This window comes from Hoplias malabaricus, chromosome 2, assembly GCF_029633855.1.
Source record: "Hoplias malabaricus isolate fHopMal1 chromosome 2, fHopMal1.hap1, whole genome shotgun sequence".
Lineage (NCBI taxonomy): Eukaryota > Metazoa > Chordata > Actinopteri > Characiformes > Erythrinidae > Hoplias > Hoplias malabaricus.
The window spans coordinates 70,708,573-70,726,165 of NC_089801.1; the positions used below are offsets into that span (position 1 = coordinate 70,708,573).

Genomic DNA, 17,593 nt, shown 5'->3' on the forward strand with positions numbered 1-17,593 from the left:
TCTCTGAGGAGTTGGTGTGTTCTCCCTGTGTCTGCGTGGGTTTCCTCCGGATGACTGTTTGTGAGGAGTTGGTGTGTTCTCCCTGTGTATGCGAGGGTTTCCTCTGGGTGACTGTCTGTGAGGAGCGTGGTGTGTTCTCCGTGTCTGCGTGGGTTTCCTCCGGGTGACTGTCTGTGAGGAGTGTGGTGTGTTCTCCCTGTGTCTGTATGGGTTTCCTCCGGGTGACTGTCTGTGAGGAGTGTGGTGTGTTCGCCTCTTGTCTGCGTGGGTTTCCTCCGGCTGACTGTCTGTGAGGAGTGTGGTGTGTTCTCCCTGTGTCTACATGAGTTTCCTCGGGGTGACTGTCTCTGAGGAGTTGGTGTGTTCTCCCTGTGTCTGCGTGGGTTTCCTCCGGATGACTGTTTGTGAGGAGTTGGTGTGTTCTCCCTGTGTATGCGAGGGTTTCCTCTGGGTGACTGTCTGTGAGGAGCGTGGTGTGTTCTCCGTGTCTGCGTGGGTTTCCTCCGGGTGACTGTCTGTGAGGAGTGTGGTGTGTTCTCCCTGTGTCTGCGTGGGTTTCCTCCGGGTGACTGTTTGTGAGGAGTTGGTGTGTTCTCCGTGTCTGCGTGGGTTTCCTCCGGGTGACTGTCTGTGAGGAGTTGGTGTGTTCTCCCTGTGTCTGCGTGGGTTTCCTCCGGATGACTGTTTGTGAGGAGTTGGTGTGTTCTCCCTGTGTATGCGAGGGTTTCCTCTGGGTGACTGTCTGTGAGGAGCGTGGTGTGTTCTCCCTGTGTCTGCGTGGGTTTCCTCCGGGTGACTGTCTGTGAGGAGTGTGGTGTGTTCTCCCTGTGTCTGCGTGGGTTTCCTCCGGGTGACTGTTTGTGAGGAGTTGGTGTGTTCTCCCTGTGTCTGCGTGGGTTTCCTCCGGGTGACTGTCTGTGAGGAGTGTGGTGTGTTCTCCCTGTGTCTGCGTGGGTTTCCTCCGGGTGACTGTCTGTGAGGAGTGTGGTGTGTTCTCCCTGTGTCTGCGTGGGTTTCCTCCGGGTGACTGTTTGTGAGGAGTTGGAGTGTTCTCCCTGTGTCTGCGTGGGTTTCCTCCGGGTGCTCCGGTTTCCTCCAAAAAAAGTATCTGTAGGTCTGAATGTGTGTGTGTCTGTGTTGCCCTTAGAAGGACTTGCGCCCCCTTCAGGGTGTTTTCCTGCTGTGCGCCCAATGATTCCAGGTAGGCTCTGGACCCACCGCGACCCTGAACTGGATAAGCGCTTACAGAGAATCAATGAATGAATTACAAAATGGTGAGTGTCATCTCCCAGCAAAGTCCCCTCCAAAAATTAAGCTGAATCACAGCAAATTGGACAAAACAACAGAAAAATACCATTGGCACATGATAGTTTATTTTGAATTTGAAATGTGAGGGAAGGTGCCTTTTCTGCAGTGTAGTATCATACTACTGTCACTTTAATTATTCAGCAGTTAGCTCTCCTTCAGTCTCTTGAGAGATCAGGCTTGTAGTATTGTTAGGCTTGCTAACATACAGTCTGCTAAATATAATGTGTTACAATGGAGACTAAAGCTAATGTCATTCTCCAAGTCATGTTTGGCCAAACAGATTGAGTAATTGTAAAGCATTTCCTGAAAACATATTTGAATGCCAAATGTTTAGAGTCTGCCTCCATAATAGAGGTTTACCATGACCTGCAGCCTATTATGACTTCCTACAGAAAATGAACAGGGTAAAACTGACAATCCAGTCTCAGTGTCTCTTTAAAATTATTGGTAACCCTTTCAAAAAAGTCAACATTTCACTCAGAAACATGTCCATCCACAGTCATTAAACTGATAATTAAACCGTGTTGAAAGTATGTGCCAGCGTGTAGACATACAGAATGATGTCATAAGCTGCCAATCCAAACACAACATAGGCCTGTGTATATACTTCCCTTATTAAATTATCTCATCGTAAGTATTGCGTATAATTAAGGGAGCTAAGTGGGGCAGGAAAATGCTAACAGCATATAGTACAGGAGCTCTTGTGTAATCTAAACTTGTACATACAATGAACCATGTTCTACAAGTTCTCCGGGGCCTTGCCTACTCTACGGATGATGCTGAGTAATTAAGTCTCAGTCCAGTCAGAGTAAGAACAATCAGGCCCAAACAGCAGCGGGCTAATAGATCTTTAGTGGGGCCATGTTTCTTAATAACGGATGTGTTGTTGTGATGGTCTCATGGGCCACACCGAACATTGCAATAATATGTCTGTTTATTGCATGCCCAAGAGTGTCACGGGGGTAATTTAGAGAAGACGTTTAGAGTGATGGTGAGGAAAGTCTCTTCGCCATAGCTGCTGGGGGGTCTGTAGAGCTTGAAGTTTAGACACTTGGTATGTTTATACTTTAATTTAAATGGGTCCCACATGAACCAGCTGTTATTGACATGCCTCTGGTACTAAATAATCTACAACTGATCTTAAACATTCATATTAGATGTATTTGTTCCCTCTGGAGTACTGATAATGAGAGAAAAAGACATGCTCCAGTCTATAGTAAAATTAAGTGATAATAATGACACAGGGGATATAGTAACATTCCAGAGAGGATCTTCTGTGTCTGGATCTAAACAGAGATAATAATTCAATTAAGACTTTAGTATATGAAAATATACCTAAACACACCCTGGACCGGGCACCACTCCATCACAAGGCATCGCACACTAACACCTGTGGACAATTTCACACAGCCAATCCACCTAACAATATTTGTTATTGGACTGTGAGAGGAAATCAGAGTACATGAATGAAAGTCAGGCTTACACAGAGGGAACATACCAGGGATCAAACCCAGGATACTGCAGCTGTGTGGTTGTAACCCAGTACCTGAGTTGCTCAAAATTTCAAATAAAATTTGTAAAAACTGCATTATGGGCGGCACGGTGGCGCAGCAGGTAGTGTCGCAGTCACACAGCTCCAGGGACCTAGAGGTTGTGAGTTTGATTCCCGCTCCGGGTGACTGTCTGTGAGGAGTGTGGTGTGTTCTCCCTGTGTCTGCGTGGGTTTCCTCCGGGTGACTGTCTGTGAGGAGTGTGGTGTGTCCTCCCCATGTCTGCGTGGGTTTCCTCCGGGTGCTCCGGTTTCCTCCCACAGTCCAAAAACATACATTGGTAGGTGGATTGGCGACTCAAAAGTGTCCGTAGGTGTGAGTGTGTGAGTGAATGTGTGTGTTGCCCTGTGAAGGACTGGCGCCCCCTCCAGGGTGTATTCCTGCCTTGTGCCCAATGATTCGAGGTAGGCTCCGGACCCACCGCGACCATGAAATGGATAAGCGCTTACAGATAATGGATGAAAATGGCATTATTATTTAGTAGTATTAATGGATATATCTACTAGAAAATATAGAATAACTACTAAAATTTGGGATTTCTTGTAGATATACCTACAATTACTACTCTAAAGGAAATAAGAATTGTTTCTTATTATATCTTGTGATCTAAATCAGCACTAATATGTTTTAATAGCATTTTTTAAAATACCTATTTATCTATATATATATATATATATATATATATATATACATACACAACTGTAAGTATAACAAGACAGCCCATCATATACGTACATACATTAATTCATTTATTAATTGTCTGTAACCCTTATCCAGTTCAGGGTCACGGTGGGTCCAGAGCCTACCCGGAATCATTGGGCGCAAGGCAGAAATACACCCTGGAGGGGGCGCCAGTCCTTCACAGGGCAACACACACACACACACACACACTCACACCTATTGACACTTTTGAGTCGCCAATCCACCTACCAACATGTGTTTTTGGACCGTGGGAGGAAACCGGAGCACCAGGAAGAAACCACCACACTCCTCACAGACAGTCACTGCAACACTACCTGCTACGCCACAAATACTGCTGCTCTGCAACATATAGTCAAACATTAAATTTGTCTCTTAATTCTGCCCATTTCACCAAACTTAGCAATTAACACATGATAGAGACATATTTTGTGCTTTATATAGTAATTTTACAGTTTCAAATCAAAACATACTTTTCCTAGTGAGCTAAATTGTGTGTGTGTGTGTATATATATATATATATATAAGTGGGGATAATTTTTACTTACAATAATATGATTATTATTATTTCATGATATTAAAAAACACAATAAGCTAAAACATCGGTTATCGGTCTCCCTAAGCCCATTACACAAATGTACGGGACAGTGGACTTTTATTTTGAAGAATCGGTAAGAAATACTTCTGCGGGACGCAGGCTATTGTCCACACGTGCGGTTGTTGTTTTTTGTGAGAGCCGCGAGCAGGTCTGTGTCTATGTTTCAGTTAATAAGTTATTAAAATGTAGCTCATTAAGAGTAAATGAAGATAATTAAAGCCAGCGAGGCTTAAACGGCGTGGAAAAGGTTCACGTGTTTAGACCTCTCACTCCTTTGACAGTGTTTGTCAGACGTTTGAAATGTTTTTTTTTTTAATTACACCCAGCGGCCACTTTATCGGAAACATAAGTTCCCTGCTTACAGACTGCGGCTCCTCGGTCTGTGTTTGTTCAGCTTTAGTCGTTCATTCCTCCTCAGGCTCCGAGGGAAGAGCTGCTGTGTTTGTGGCACTTCTCTAGATTATAGCCATAGAGGGGGTATGGTCCCAAACATGGATTATTCTAAACCTTTTTTCGGGGTACAGAAGCACCCATAATTTGGGTCCAAGTACCCCTAAAACTAAGAGGAAAAACTCTTTTTTTAATATAACTTTATTTTTCGTAAGCTTAAAAAATGCTTTAAAAAATAAATATATAAAAGTAAAAGAGATCCATAGGAAGTGCGTATGTTTTAAACAAAGCATTTTAACAAGGAAAATACCGCAAACCCCCGTCCCCCTCCCCTCACCCAAATGGTATAATCCACTCTCTGCTCGCGCCCCCGCCCCCGCCCCCGCCCCCCCTCATCCTGAAACCGTGCGCGCGCATAACTCGAGGGATTTGCCCGGGTGTTAAGTGACGTTATTTCCGATGAGGGGACCAACGGTTTTTTAAAACTTATTCCTTAAATTATTAAGAAATAACATGTTTTCTGACTATCAATAAACACAAGTTAGGAACTCAAATTCCACTGTATTTATTTGTTTGACACTTACATATAGCTGGTGCTTAGCCTTCAATGAAAATGTGGTCATTTTAATTAGGTGTGTCACACAGCCCCAACCCCCAAAACTATTCACTTATATCCCAAATAAATCCTTATTGTCTTTAACTTTCTTAAACAACTTGACCTCCCAAAATATTTATATATATAGTACATTTCTGTAAATGTTCACTTAGTGTTGTATTTTAGAGAGTGCGTTATTGGACAAAATTGCCAGTGATTTGATGATGTAGAACGCAGCACTGCTTTAGAGATTGCCTAAATTAATGTATGAAATGCGTCTACCCTGATAAATACTTACCATTGTCAGTTCTCATAATAAGGTTTCTTATTTGTTGTTGGGTTGCTTTAAAATTAATCGTTCCTAAACTCAGATAAAGTAGCATTTTTTACCTCCATTCAGAGACTTTGTAGGTCAGTATTAAACTTGAACTGAGCTTTATTTCCCACTCTGCGCTGCACAATTTAGTGTTACACCTAATTGAACTGGCGAAGAGCTTGACGGTTAGCTAACAAGCTGAGTCAGGGGTTTCAAGCAAAAATAGGAAAGTCTTAGTGCTCAAGGACAGACATTGGGGAGGGGAAAAAAGAGGATAAATGTGTAACTTTCCAAAAGATATCTGTCCTGGCTTTCTCCCTTTACTTTCCTGTGTAAAATAAGATTAGAAATCTTCCTGATACATTGTGTGAATGTCATGATTTTGACCTTCTTATTGATTTAATTAAATGAATAATTGAATCATTAAAATTGACATTCACAATGAATTTGCAATACACTATAAAGCATTAGTCACCATATAGCATATGGATAATAATTTAAAGATTTTCTTGTATATATTTCTCTGATAAATGTTTGGCCTTGATTAATTTGGAACCTAAAATATTGGCCTTCATTTTTTTTCGCTTAAAACTATGACATGGTTTTTACTGTATATTCAAATGACTTGTTTTATTGCAGTTAAAAGGTCCTTCGCAGTGAGAAGACTGCATTTCAATGCAAAATTACCATTTATTTGTTGAATGTAAAATAAAATCAATGGCCTAGCAGCTTTAAAAATCTGAGACTAATCTGTAATTTCTCCACACACCATCAGGGCTGCAATGATGACTGTGTTGAACTTATCATTTGCTGCCTGTGGGTTTATGGGAATCTATCAGCTGGGAGCAGTGGAAGCGCTCTTCAGACATGGCGAGCGCCTGCTGGGGTCCATAAGAGCGTGTGCAGGTGCTTCAGCTGGAGCGCTGGTGGCCACTGTAGTTATCACGGCTCCTGACAAACTGGAGGTAAATATACCGTCAGCAAAGATGATTGTTATATAATAAATGGCAGCTTTGCTGTAGTTAAGAACACTTTCCAGTTCTGTTTATAACCTCTGAAACTTGAGTGGAAGATTTCATGGTTTTGGTGACATAGCTACTACTTAAGCAACAAGCAACGAAAGAAAAAAGAAAAATGCTAAACTTCTGCAGGCTGTGGATATTATGTTTATGACCCCCCCCCCCCCATCTGTATCATCAGTCCAGTCTTTTAAGTCTAACTAGGACCTCCCCAGAGCGTACTCTACATTTTAATAATGTCGACAGTACAACGGTACACTGCTGTTTCTTATAGTACATGATAATTTTGTGTCTTGTCTATGTCTTGTGGTTATTTCTCCTGCAGCATTGTAAAGAATTCACCTACAGGTTTGCCAGCAACGTGAGAAGACAGAAGCTAGGTCCCCTGACCCCAGGATATAACTTCATGCTGGAGCTCAGGTAAGTTAGAATTCTAACAAATATAAAGAAGTATTATGAGATGAATGGACTTGACTCAAACACTTTCAGAAATCTGGGTCTATCAAGATGGAGCACATTTTAAAAGCACTCAGAGTGCAGTCACGGGGCAGGGGAAGAATTTCAGGTTAAAGGTCTCTAGCTCATAGCAACAGTACAGAGTACGAATAAAACGGTGCTAGAACAGTCAACACTGTGCTCATAGCAACTGCTGATGGAATGTAAGAGTTGTATTTCATTTTGTAGTTTATAATGTTTTAAATTTTGGTTTTTCTATAAAAGTGTAGCCCAGATAAAAATAATAATAGGAAAGAGTACGTTTGCATTGGATTCACACACAGTTTAGGCCAAAGATGTATAGTAGGACCTCAATTTACAGGCTTTTTTGGGAAGGGGTTGGTTTTGGGAGACTTCAGCTTTCACATTATCTGTTCATTGACTCGAAGTGCACCATAGTGCTGTGAGCCAAGCCTGGCTTTCTAAACATCTTTGTGTTTCTGGGTCCTTGAAGTTTAATGGCAAAATGGGCGGTCAGCCTCCATTTATTGTGCAAGCATTATTATGCATGTTTTCCCCCTGCTGGCACAGGCTGCCTCGTAAAACAGATGAATATGCCTGTAAATTAACTTAATCGGCCCAATGAAACTCACATTCGCACTTCTGCGGCTATGCGTTTTTTCCCTTACCCAGCTTTTTGGCATGGCAGATTTTCCAGAACCGTGGGGCAGATAAATGTCGAGCAGGTGTGTACGAGCGTGCGGGGAGACTCTGTCGAAGAACGGCCCATGTTTTAGCGGGAATGTCCTTGGGTGAGGAGGATTGACGCTGTGCGGTTATGAGATAATTGTGTGTTTGTGTGAGTGAGAGAGAGATGGAGAACAAGGCTGCGCTGACCTTGAGGGGGCTTGATGCACACCCTCCCGAACACGTCCATTTCATCTCCACATGAAATATGAATCACTGTTGCTGTTTCGGGGGGCACCGCAAGTGTATCTCTGGCTGCAGCGGTATTAGGCCTGTCAGAGGAAGCAGAGATGTTGAAGAAAAAGCTGTCCCTGGGTCTGCCAGAATGAGCCTTCAATGGTCGTGAGATAGTGCCATTCTGATGCTCAAATGTGTCATAGCTGCCGCAGTAATAGGAGATACAGATACAAGCACAGATATCGGTGGTGTTATATTAAACACCTTGCAGTTTCTCAAGGAGTAAAGAAATAATATCAGGGCTGAGCACAGACCTTACACTGGCCTTATGCTGGTGGTTATTGATAAAACTCTGAATCAGGATATGTTCCAAATAAACCATGGTATCAGATGATGTGCACTTTTATCTACATCCATTTAAGTTTCCCAGACGCGGCTGTTGTGTGCGCTCTCACACCTGTTTTGTGGCTCGTTTTCTTTTCTAGAAATTACACTGAAATAAGCCTTATACATGTAGGCAATGGGTTTAGATGAAATACTATTAATTTAAATTACTTAGAGGCGGTTGTGATTATAATTTAAAAACTTTAGCAGCACCTCTGTGGCCTCAGATCATTTGCAAGTGCCTCTCACAGGGAATAAACACCATCATCTGTCTGGTGAAAAATCTTTAGGAGTGAATCTCAGGCTTAGTGTTGCGTTTTTACGTGTCTCGGCCAAACAGATTGTGTAATTACGAGACGGTGTTTGAGAAAATTTCTTGTCTGCCGAGGTTGTTAATTATGCAGAGATGACAAATGAGCATCTGTCTTGCTGTGGTACTCCAGAGACGGCTTAGAAGACATCCTGCCCACAGATGCCCACCTGTTAGCCAACGAGCGACTCTACGTTTCAGTAACCAACTCCAGGACGGGAAAGAACTGCATGGTGTCCTCCTTTGCCTCTAGAGATGATCTCATTAAGGTACTCACACCACAGTATAAACATCTAAAGAGTGATTATTACATAATAGCAAACAAGATATGTAGTAATACTATAGAGCGCGGTTCTATTGTGTCTTGAGTATATATCAATATATAAAAACAATGTAAATAGTGCAATTACAGTGATACGCCTATCAAAGGTCCATGAAAGGTTTTATGATACCGATTGTTGAGCCTATCAGCGTCAAACACTACAAGCGGTATCAGCATTGTGGTTGAAATATACAAGGGCATCTCAATAAATTAGAATGCCATCAAAAATGTATCTATTTCAATAATTCAGTTCAAAAAGTTAAACTCGTATATAGATTCATTACAAACATAGTGGTCTATTTCAAGTGTTCATTTCTTTTAATGTTGATGATTATGGCTAACAGCCAATGAAAAGTAAAATAATCAACACAAAACACAAGCAAAGGCCTTTAAAACAGACCCTTAATCTGGTTCAGTAGGCTCCACAGTCATGGGGAAGACTGTTGACCTGACAGATGTCAAGAAGGCAGTCATTGACACCCTCCTTCTGTATCCAAGCATGTTAATGGAAAGTGGAGTGGAAGGGAAAGATGTGCTATAGAAAAAAGGTGCACAGACAACAGGGAAAACCACAGCCTTGAAAGGATTGTCAGGAAAAGACCATTCGAAAATTTGGGGGAGATTCACAATGAGTGGAGTGTGGTTCAGGACCCACCACACACAGACGTACCCAGGACATTTGCTACAACAGTTTGAGTGGTCAAGCCACTCATGACCCAGAGACTACACCAGACGTGTCTCACCTGGGCCAAGGAGAAAAAGGATTGGACTGTTGCTCTGCAGTTCATTTGGAAATCAAGGTCCCAGAGTCTGAAGGAAGAGTGGAGAGGCACACAGTCCAAGCTGCTTGAGTCTAGTGTGAAGTTTCCACAGTCAGTGATGGTTTGAGGAGCCATGTGAGCTGCTGGTGTTGGTCCATTGGCCAGCAAATTCACCTGACCTAAACCCCTATAGAGAATCTATGGGGTATTGTCAAGAGGAAGACGAGAGACACCAGACCCAACAATGCAGACGAGCTGAAGGCTACTATCAAAGCAACCTGGGCTTCCATAACACCTCAGCAATGCCACCGGCTGATCACCTCCACGCCATGCCGCATTGATGCAGTAATTCATCCAAAAGGAGCCCCAACCAAGTATTGAGTGCATATACTGTACATACTTTTCAGCAAGCCAACATTTCTGTATTAAAAATCGTTTTTAAAATTGGCCCTATATAATATTCAAACTTTCTGAGATAATGACCTTATCTCATTCATTGGCTGTAAGCCGTAAACATCAACATTAAAAGAATTAAACACTTGAAATAGATCTCTCTGCTAGTAATGAATCTACATGAGTTTCATTTTTTGAATCACTTTTTGATGATATTGTAATTTACTGAGATGCACCTGTATTTACAGTCGTTATTTTCAAATAACATTGTCTAGAAAATGATCTGTTTTGTTTCATATTAAATTTCACACTTTTGTCAAATTCTCATTTTCTCAATCTGTCATTATGTTCATATAATTAATTTAGTTCCATTGACTAAACAAACCCAATTACAGGAATTATTATCAAGTAAATGAAGCAGAGAAAGCCTGTAGGAGAGTCACTTTTACCCAGATGAAATACAGAAATGCAAATCTATTTCTCCTCTTAAACACAACACAGAACAGCTCCATGGACACCATTCACATGGATAAAATACCTTGTAATTCCGATGAATTCTAGAAGCACAGGCTGACTGAATACATTTTTCCACAGTCTTGCTTCCATTTTCTCACTGTCTGGGCATGTATCTGCAGCCACACCGTAAGATATTTTAAGAGTAAACATTTATAAAAGAGGTGGGGACAGAATCCACCATTTTGGACAGCTTTCCTAGTGTACTGCATTTTTACATGAACGTTTACTTGATTTCCCGGTCTGATATATGACTCATATTTATATTGTTCTTGAAGGTGCTGTTGGCCAGCAGCTTTGTTCCCATTTATGCTGGACTGAAGCCAGTAGAATTCCAAGGCCAGGTAATGGGCTCGACATTGTTCAAGCCTTTCAGCTCTAAATGCTCTCTGTGAGTGTGTGTGATTCATAGCTGTTGGCTCTGGAGCATTCTATTCGGAGTTATTTTTCAGGTGTATGGGCAGTGGTGTACGGACAGTGTACTTTAGGATTTTAACCGTTTCTTTTGTTTAACAGAGTAAAGCAGTTAAAATGCTCTACATGGACAAGCGGGGGATGTCTACTATAGCTAATGTTCAGAACAGTTAAAGTACTCCAGTGGAATGAAGCCATTAGTTAAAGGACATGACTCAGAATGACACCAAGGGTTAAGCAGGCTTACTCTACAGGGCCAGCAGTTTGTTCATCCAACATTTCTGGAACAAATGGTAGAAACAGGAAGTTTACAGTCCCTCTACTCTTCTGAGAAATCTTACACTGAATTTTAGAAAATGATGTGGTTCTCAGATGTAACAGGTGGATTAGATATGTGATTATTATGGTTAACTAATGACAGGAGGCTGCAGGATACACTACTATAAAGATACTAGATACAACTTTTAATATTGGAATTTAATTTGATGTGGACCTCCCTTTTTCCTCACAATACAAATCTATGTAAAGTTTCCTCCGGACACAGTTTTAAATATGTTTTCTCCATTTACTTTATTAGAAATGGATAGATGGGGGTTTTACGGACAGTCTTCCTATTTTTCCTGCGGGACGTACCATCACTGTTTCCCCTTTCAGTGGGCCGCAAGATGTTTGTCCACACCACGCTGGACACAGAAAGATACACTTCAGACTGGCCAACATGAACGTTTTAGTGAGTCTGTCCATCTAAGACTTTGAGAATTGATTAATCAGAAGTGGTCATTTTGTTAGTTCTTCTGTACTATTTAGAATCATAGGCAAATGTTTGAATCGAATTGCTTGCTTTTGTTGATGTGAAAACACATAAAACCTAAGAGGAATTACAGAATTAGTGATAGTGATGGACCTCTACAGCAGTAAGGTTTAACAATGTTTGAAAACAACAAAACATAGTATTCCCTGCTCAGAGTTACTTCAGACTTTATTATCACATTTCACATTTATAAATGTAGAAGTTCCCCAACCTTTGGCAGGCAGTGTATGTTTTTGTATGGTTAAGGGAAGTATCTAATTGTCTTCTCTTTGTTTATTTTCCTCTCAGTTTTCTAAAGAGAACATTGTACGACTGAACCAGGCCTTGTTTCCGCCGCCCATCTCCAGATTGGAAGCCATTCAACAGGAGGGCTACCAGGATGCTCTGCGCTTTCTCAGGACTGAGGGCTGGACACAGTAATAAACCCCAGTATAATATATTTATTATGATATTAAATCACTTTCAGTGTCAGGTATATCTCTTTAAACCTGAGGCATTTTGCACTTTGAAATAAACAAACATCGTTTGTACTACACTGGCTGTAATCATGGGTTGGACTCAAAGCTGCTTATGTAAATGATAGGTGTATAGATTTTGTGCCAAATAAAGTTTCTTGCAGTGAGCAATGTATTACTTTCAAACTGACTTTTGCTACTTGAATTTATTTGACTAAATAGTATATAAAAATGTATGTACACACTAAAAGTCACTCCTTTAAATTCTTTTTGGACTGTGGGAGGAAACTGGAGCACCCGGAGGAAACCCACGCGAACAAGAGGAGAACACACCAAACTCCTCACAGACAGTCACCTGGAGGAAACCCACACAGACACAGGGAGAACACACCACACTCCTCACAGACAGTCACCCGGAGGAAACCCACGCAGACACAGGGAGAACACACCAAACTTCTCACAAAGTCACCCGGAGGAAACCCACGCAGACACAGGGAGAACACACCAAACTTCTCACAGAAAGTCACCTGGAGGAAACCCACGCAGACACAGGGAGAACACACCACACTCCTCACAGACAGTCACCTGGAGGAAACCCACGCAGACACAGGGAGAACACACCAAACTCCTCACAGAAAGTCACCCGGAGGAAACCCACGCAGACACAGGGAGAACACACCACACTCCTCACAGACAGTAACCCGGAGGAAGCCCACGCGAACAAGAGGAGAACCCACCAAACTCCTCACAGACAGTCACCTGGAGTGGGACTACATTATATTCTAATTTATATGGTTTTAAAGAATAGGACATATATGAAATAAATTAATACTTAAGTATTTTAACTGATCTAGCCTGGATCTTGTTAAGTCATCTTAAGTTCGCTAGCTAATGTGGTTTCTAATAGCACACAGTGTGATAAATGCAAAGCACCACTCAAAAAGCAACAGAAGTTATAGTGCTAGTGGTGTCCAGACCAATCATTTGTAACCTGATTCTAAACTGGTGGCTGCTAACAGTTATAATAGCTTTGAAGATCCAGAAAATAACTTAAGGATGTGGTTGGTTTAGTGTAGAGGGCTACCCCGGTTTGAATTGTAATACACAGGTTATTCCCACGCTCAACCACAAAATCTACAATCACTAATGCCAGTGCCCTCCTGCAAAATAGTCAATGTACAGACTGTTTTAAATCCTTATAAGCACATTTCCGTCAAATGTTTCATTTGGTCCAATGGACCAAATAACTGAACCCTCGTTTAAAGCCATCAATTATTTCAATTTTGTGCCATCAATAGGTTCAATTTAATGTTCATACAATAATCACCATAGGCAAATTATAATAAATAGCAAGAAAATTCATAAAACAAAGTTCATACAACAATTTATTTCAGTGTAGCTTCAAAAAACTGAAAGTTACTAAAAGCAGCATACCTGTGAAATGTGAATTTATATAGCCAATTAATAATAATAATAATAATAATAATAATAATACATGTCACCCTCATTGTTAAATTAACTAATAAATGGGGAAAAAATAAAATGGAGTGAACGCTCACCCTGAAAATCCACTGAAGGTCACTCCATCACACTGGTACTGCGATTAGAACAAGCACTAGTCTTTTAACAACTAAAAGTGTTATGGTTAAACATCCTGCTTCTTCTCTGTTCCAATATTCAGCCAAAGACACAAAAAATATATTTCTAGTGGATGCTGATTGATTCACTATGTGCATGTACAGGGGGTCCTCGCCTTACGACGTTGATCCGTCCCTACGTCGCGTCGTAAACCGATTTTCGGTGTAAGTCGGAACACACGTACATACTGTACGTAAATATCATACTGTAAGCACTTGTCCTATCCTAACACCTATCCTCCTCGGTCCCGAGCAGCGTAACCGTGTATTCTTCCGCCGCGCACACCACACACGAAGTTCGCGTTACGACGTTTATGACGCAAAACCACTTAAGTCGAAACAAGGCTTTATACAGTAAATGGGAGATGTGTCGTAACCACGAAACATAGTAACTCGGGACTGACGTAACCCGAGGACCTCCTGTATTATATTTAAAAGAAGTTATATTTACATGGTTTTCTCTGCAGTTCACTTGCATGTAATTTCCTTTCACCTCAATAATCTGACTGAGCCTGCCATCAACAGCCAACAATATTATCCGCTTGCTCAAACCTGCAGCTTATTGGCTGTTTATAACTGCCATTGTATATCTAGGGTTTGTACCAAGTAGACTAGACACAGATCCACATCTGCACTGTGTCTGAATCGGTTCCCTATGCACCAGTGAACCATTTTGAGGTTTTGATACTCTGTAGTAGTGTCTGAAAACTGGACAATTTGGTGCGCAAGTAGTGTACAACCCCTGTACGCTAGCTGACGATAGTGGATACCCATAACACACTGGTCTGTTTGATAAAAGCCTTAGAGGTACCCTCTTGGATTCAACTTTCTGTTATAGTGCACTGTAAAGTGTGCACTATAGGGAAAATTGAATAGGGAGTCCTTTCTGACACAGGGCATACTACACAGATAAGTGTACACACAACAATAGATATCACAATTGGTATTTGAAGCTGCTCTGAGTACGAGTCTCTGTCAAATGCCTTAAATGTAAATATAAAAGAGCAAACTTCAGCTAAAGCACTGCATCCACAGTTAGAACATTTTGTAAACCTGTTGTTTTTTTTTTTATTATTTGGCTGTATTGTGATTTAATTTCCTTCCATGAATGTGAAAACTGCCAAATTCACTGAAATTGGTTTGGACGGCTGCTCTGAAAACCTCTCTCATCTCCACATTGTCTCTATCCAAACCTACACTCTCAGCAGGAAGCGAGGCGCCAGGCTTTTAGAAAGGAACACATTATACCAGGCCAGCGTGTCCGCCGGAGCTGTAGGACGAGAGTGGAGAATAACAGTTTGAAGCAGAAGCATGAGAGGAGATGTTTGAACTCTGCGAGTTGTCTAACCTCTCGGAGCAGCCGTTTCACTCAGCCTCGCCGTGTTACAAATGTTTCCAGCCAGTTGTTGCTGGAAAGAGAGTGGCATTTCTCTGAGGAAGGCTGGAAGATTAGCAGAAGGTTGTGTGTTTGTGCTCCGACAGTGGAGGGATGAGAGAGGTGAGGAGACATGAATAAGCTTTCCTCTCACTGTCAAGTAGAACATTCTCTTTTCTTCAAAACAATTGTACTCTTAGGAAGCACAGACTCCTATTTTTATTTATTTTTGCTTAGTCCCAGTATTGTCCTTGGTGATACTGCAATGCTTACAAAAGCTGGCTATGATAAAATTGAATAATGCATTATGTAAATGAGTCTTTTAACCGATAAGGGTTTAACAATTTCAATAAAGTATCAGAAAATTTTGGAAGTAGGGTTTGGCTTCAACAAGGTTTTGAGCCTGGCTCACCCAAAAAAAAAATGTGTTCAATTGAAAACAGCTCCTGTGTGTTGGAACAAAGAAAAGTAGGTTCTCTGATGAGGATTTTCACTTGGAAAGTGATCAGGGGTATTGTGATTTTGCATACGACTGCACATTGCAATCACAACACTCGTTAATTCCCTTTAAGCACTTCATTCTGATCAGGGTTGTGGAGGATCCAGAACATACCTGGAATCATTGGTCGCAAGGCCACCACAGGGTATCACTCACTTTCTCACAGTCAGTCTACCTGCGAACATGGCTTTTTCAATCAGGAAGCATCCAGCGGAAACCCACGCAGACACAAGGAAAACACACCACACTCTTCACAGAGAGTGACCGAAGGAGTGGTTTGAACACGCAACATTGAGGAACACAATCACAATATGATATTGTACGATAATCCATATTGGTCTAGTGCTAATACTAGGGCTAGTACACTCAGGGAAAGTCCTCTCAGTTTCGTGAGAGATCCCTGTCGAATTCCTCAGGGATCATCACAAGATTTGACAAAACACTGCAGCAACTCGAATTAGTCTCCATTAGACACGAGCTGCATGTTATTTACTGAGCGCCATTAACTTGATTCTGATGGATGGCTTCAGGCCATGGATCACTGCCATCGCACGATGTAAACATTAGTCTTAAGACATATGATATGGTCAAGACCAGTCGTTAGTCAAGCAGCGTGCGTTTGGAGTGATGACTATGGGTCGTTCTGAAGCACAAGCTGTATTTGGACACATTAATCATTTGGAAAAACAAATTGGGTACAAACTAGTTACATTTGCTCAGTTACTTGTATTCTACTAAAACCTAAATTGATTGGTATATTTTTAATACGTACAAATCATACATGCTGTAATCATGTATTTATTTATTTACTTTTACTCTCTTAAGACACAGACCCAAAATCGGTCTGACATCAAGCTAGCTAACAAAAAAGCAGCTTTGTTCCAATTCCACGCTTAATACGAATTCTAACAGTGGCGATTGCTCTAAGACTGCAAGGGAAGCTCAGCTTCCCCTAAAATGTAAAAAAATAAGTAATCAAATATATTCTGTTGTCTGTACATGTCATTGAATAAATATGCACTACAACGCGATCAACATTTGTTCAGAATCAGCTTCTTATCACTGGTAAAGACACGGCTTTCCTCTCAATCATTCCCACAGCTTCACAGTGCTTTAAACGGTGAGGACGCTGAGCATCCACAGAGTTCAATAGCGAAGCAGCGAATCGAGACGAGTCATTGGATAAATGCTGGGCTTTGTCCCGCCCATCGGACGCTCAGCGTCTCTGGGGGTCTATGGGGCAGTGGGCTGGCCTCAGCTGGCCTGGACGCTCAGCTTCTGCATGATGATTGGATGATCTGTCTGAGACTGAATCCCTTTTTGATTGACAGCGAAATGAGCGAATCAGCGATCCTTTGGTGTAAAGATCCGTGCGAGCATTACAGTTTCATTCTGTTCTGAGTTGAACCAGACTTTTTTAAACCTCTTAGCGACATTTTCTTTGTTAAAAACGACTAGCGACAAATCGAGCTTCTATTTCTGGTGGGTTTTTTTTGTAGCTGCTTGTGTTTGGAGACTGACTTCTATCGCAGTTTCTGTCCTGAGCCCCTCCACCGTCACAAAGCACTCACAGGTGGACACACTTCACATGGGCCAAGGCCGTTTAAGCAGCCTAGCTCTGCTGGCCATTGTTGGGGACACTAGTCAGGTCCCTGGAAAAGACGCCTTGTTGGTACGACAGGGTCACAGATCATTTTCTTAAAAAGGAACGGAGGGTAGAATTTATGTATAAATAAACCGACACATTTTATGATGTAGGCCGAAATTGAGCTTCCCCTCCTTGAAAGACCAGCATCCGCCACTGACTTCTAACTAGTGTTTGAGTACAAGTGTCAAAGAGCATACTGAAAAATCCACAGTGCAGGTTTAGAACCAGTGGATTTTT

The 17,593-nt window shown here is 41.6% G+C and overlaps 2 protein-coding genes across 2 annotated transcripts in view; one reads left to right on the forward strand and one right to left on the reverse strand.

Moving 5' to 3' along the window:
• sts (steroid sulfatase (microsomal), isozyme S) overlaps positions 1 to 17,593 on the reverse strand; it is a 49,778-nt gene that overhangs the window by 7,835 nt on the left and 24,350 nt on the right. The gene's annotated exons all lie outside the window — the stretch shown is intronic.
• Positions 4,215 to 12,335, forward strand: pnpla4 (patatin-like phospholipase domain containing 4). Its single transcript, XM_066661392.1, has 7 exons — positions 4,215 to 4,303; positions 6,232 to 6,421; positions 6,801 to 6,895; positions 8,662 to 8,797; positions 10,796 to 10,861; positions 11,509 to 11,661; positions 12,031 to 12,335. Exons 2-7 carry the CDS (start codon positions 6,239 to 6,241, stop codon positions 12,160 to 12,162), a joined length of 765 nt encoding a protein of 254 aa, XP_066517489.1. The 5' UTR covers positions 4,215 to 4,303; positions 6,232 to 6,238; the 3' UTR covers positions 12,163 to 12,335.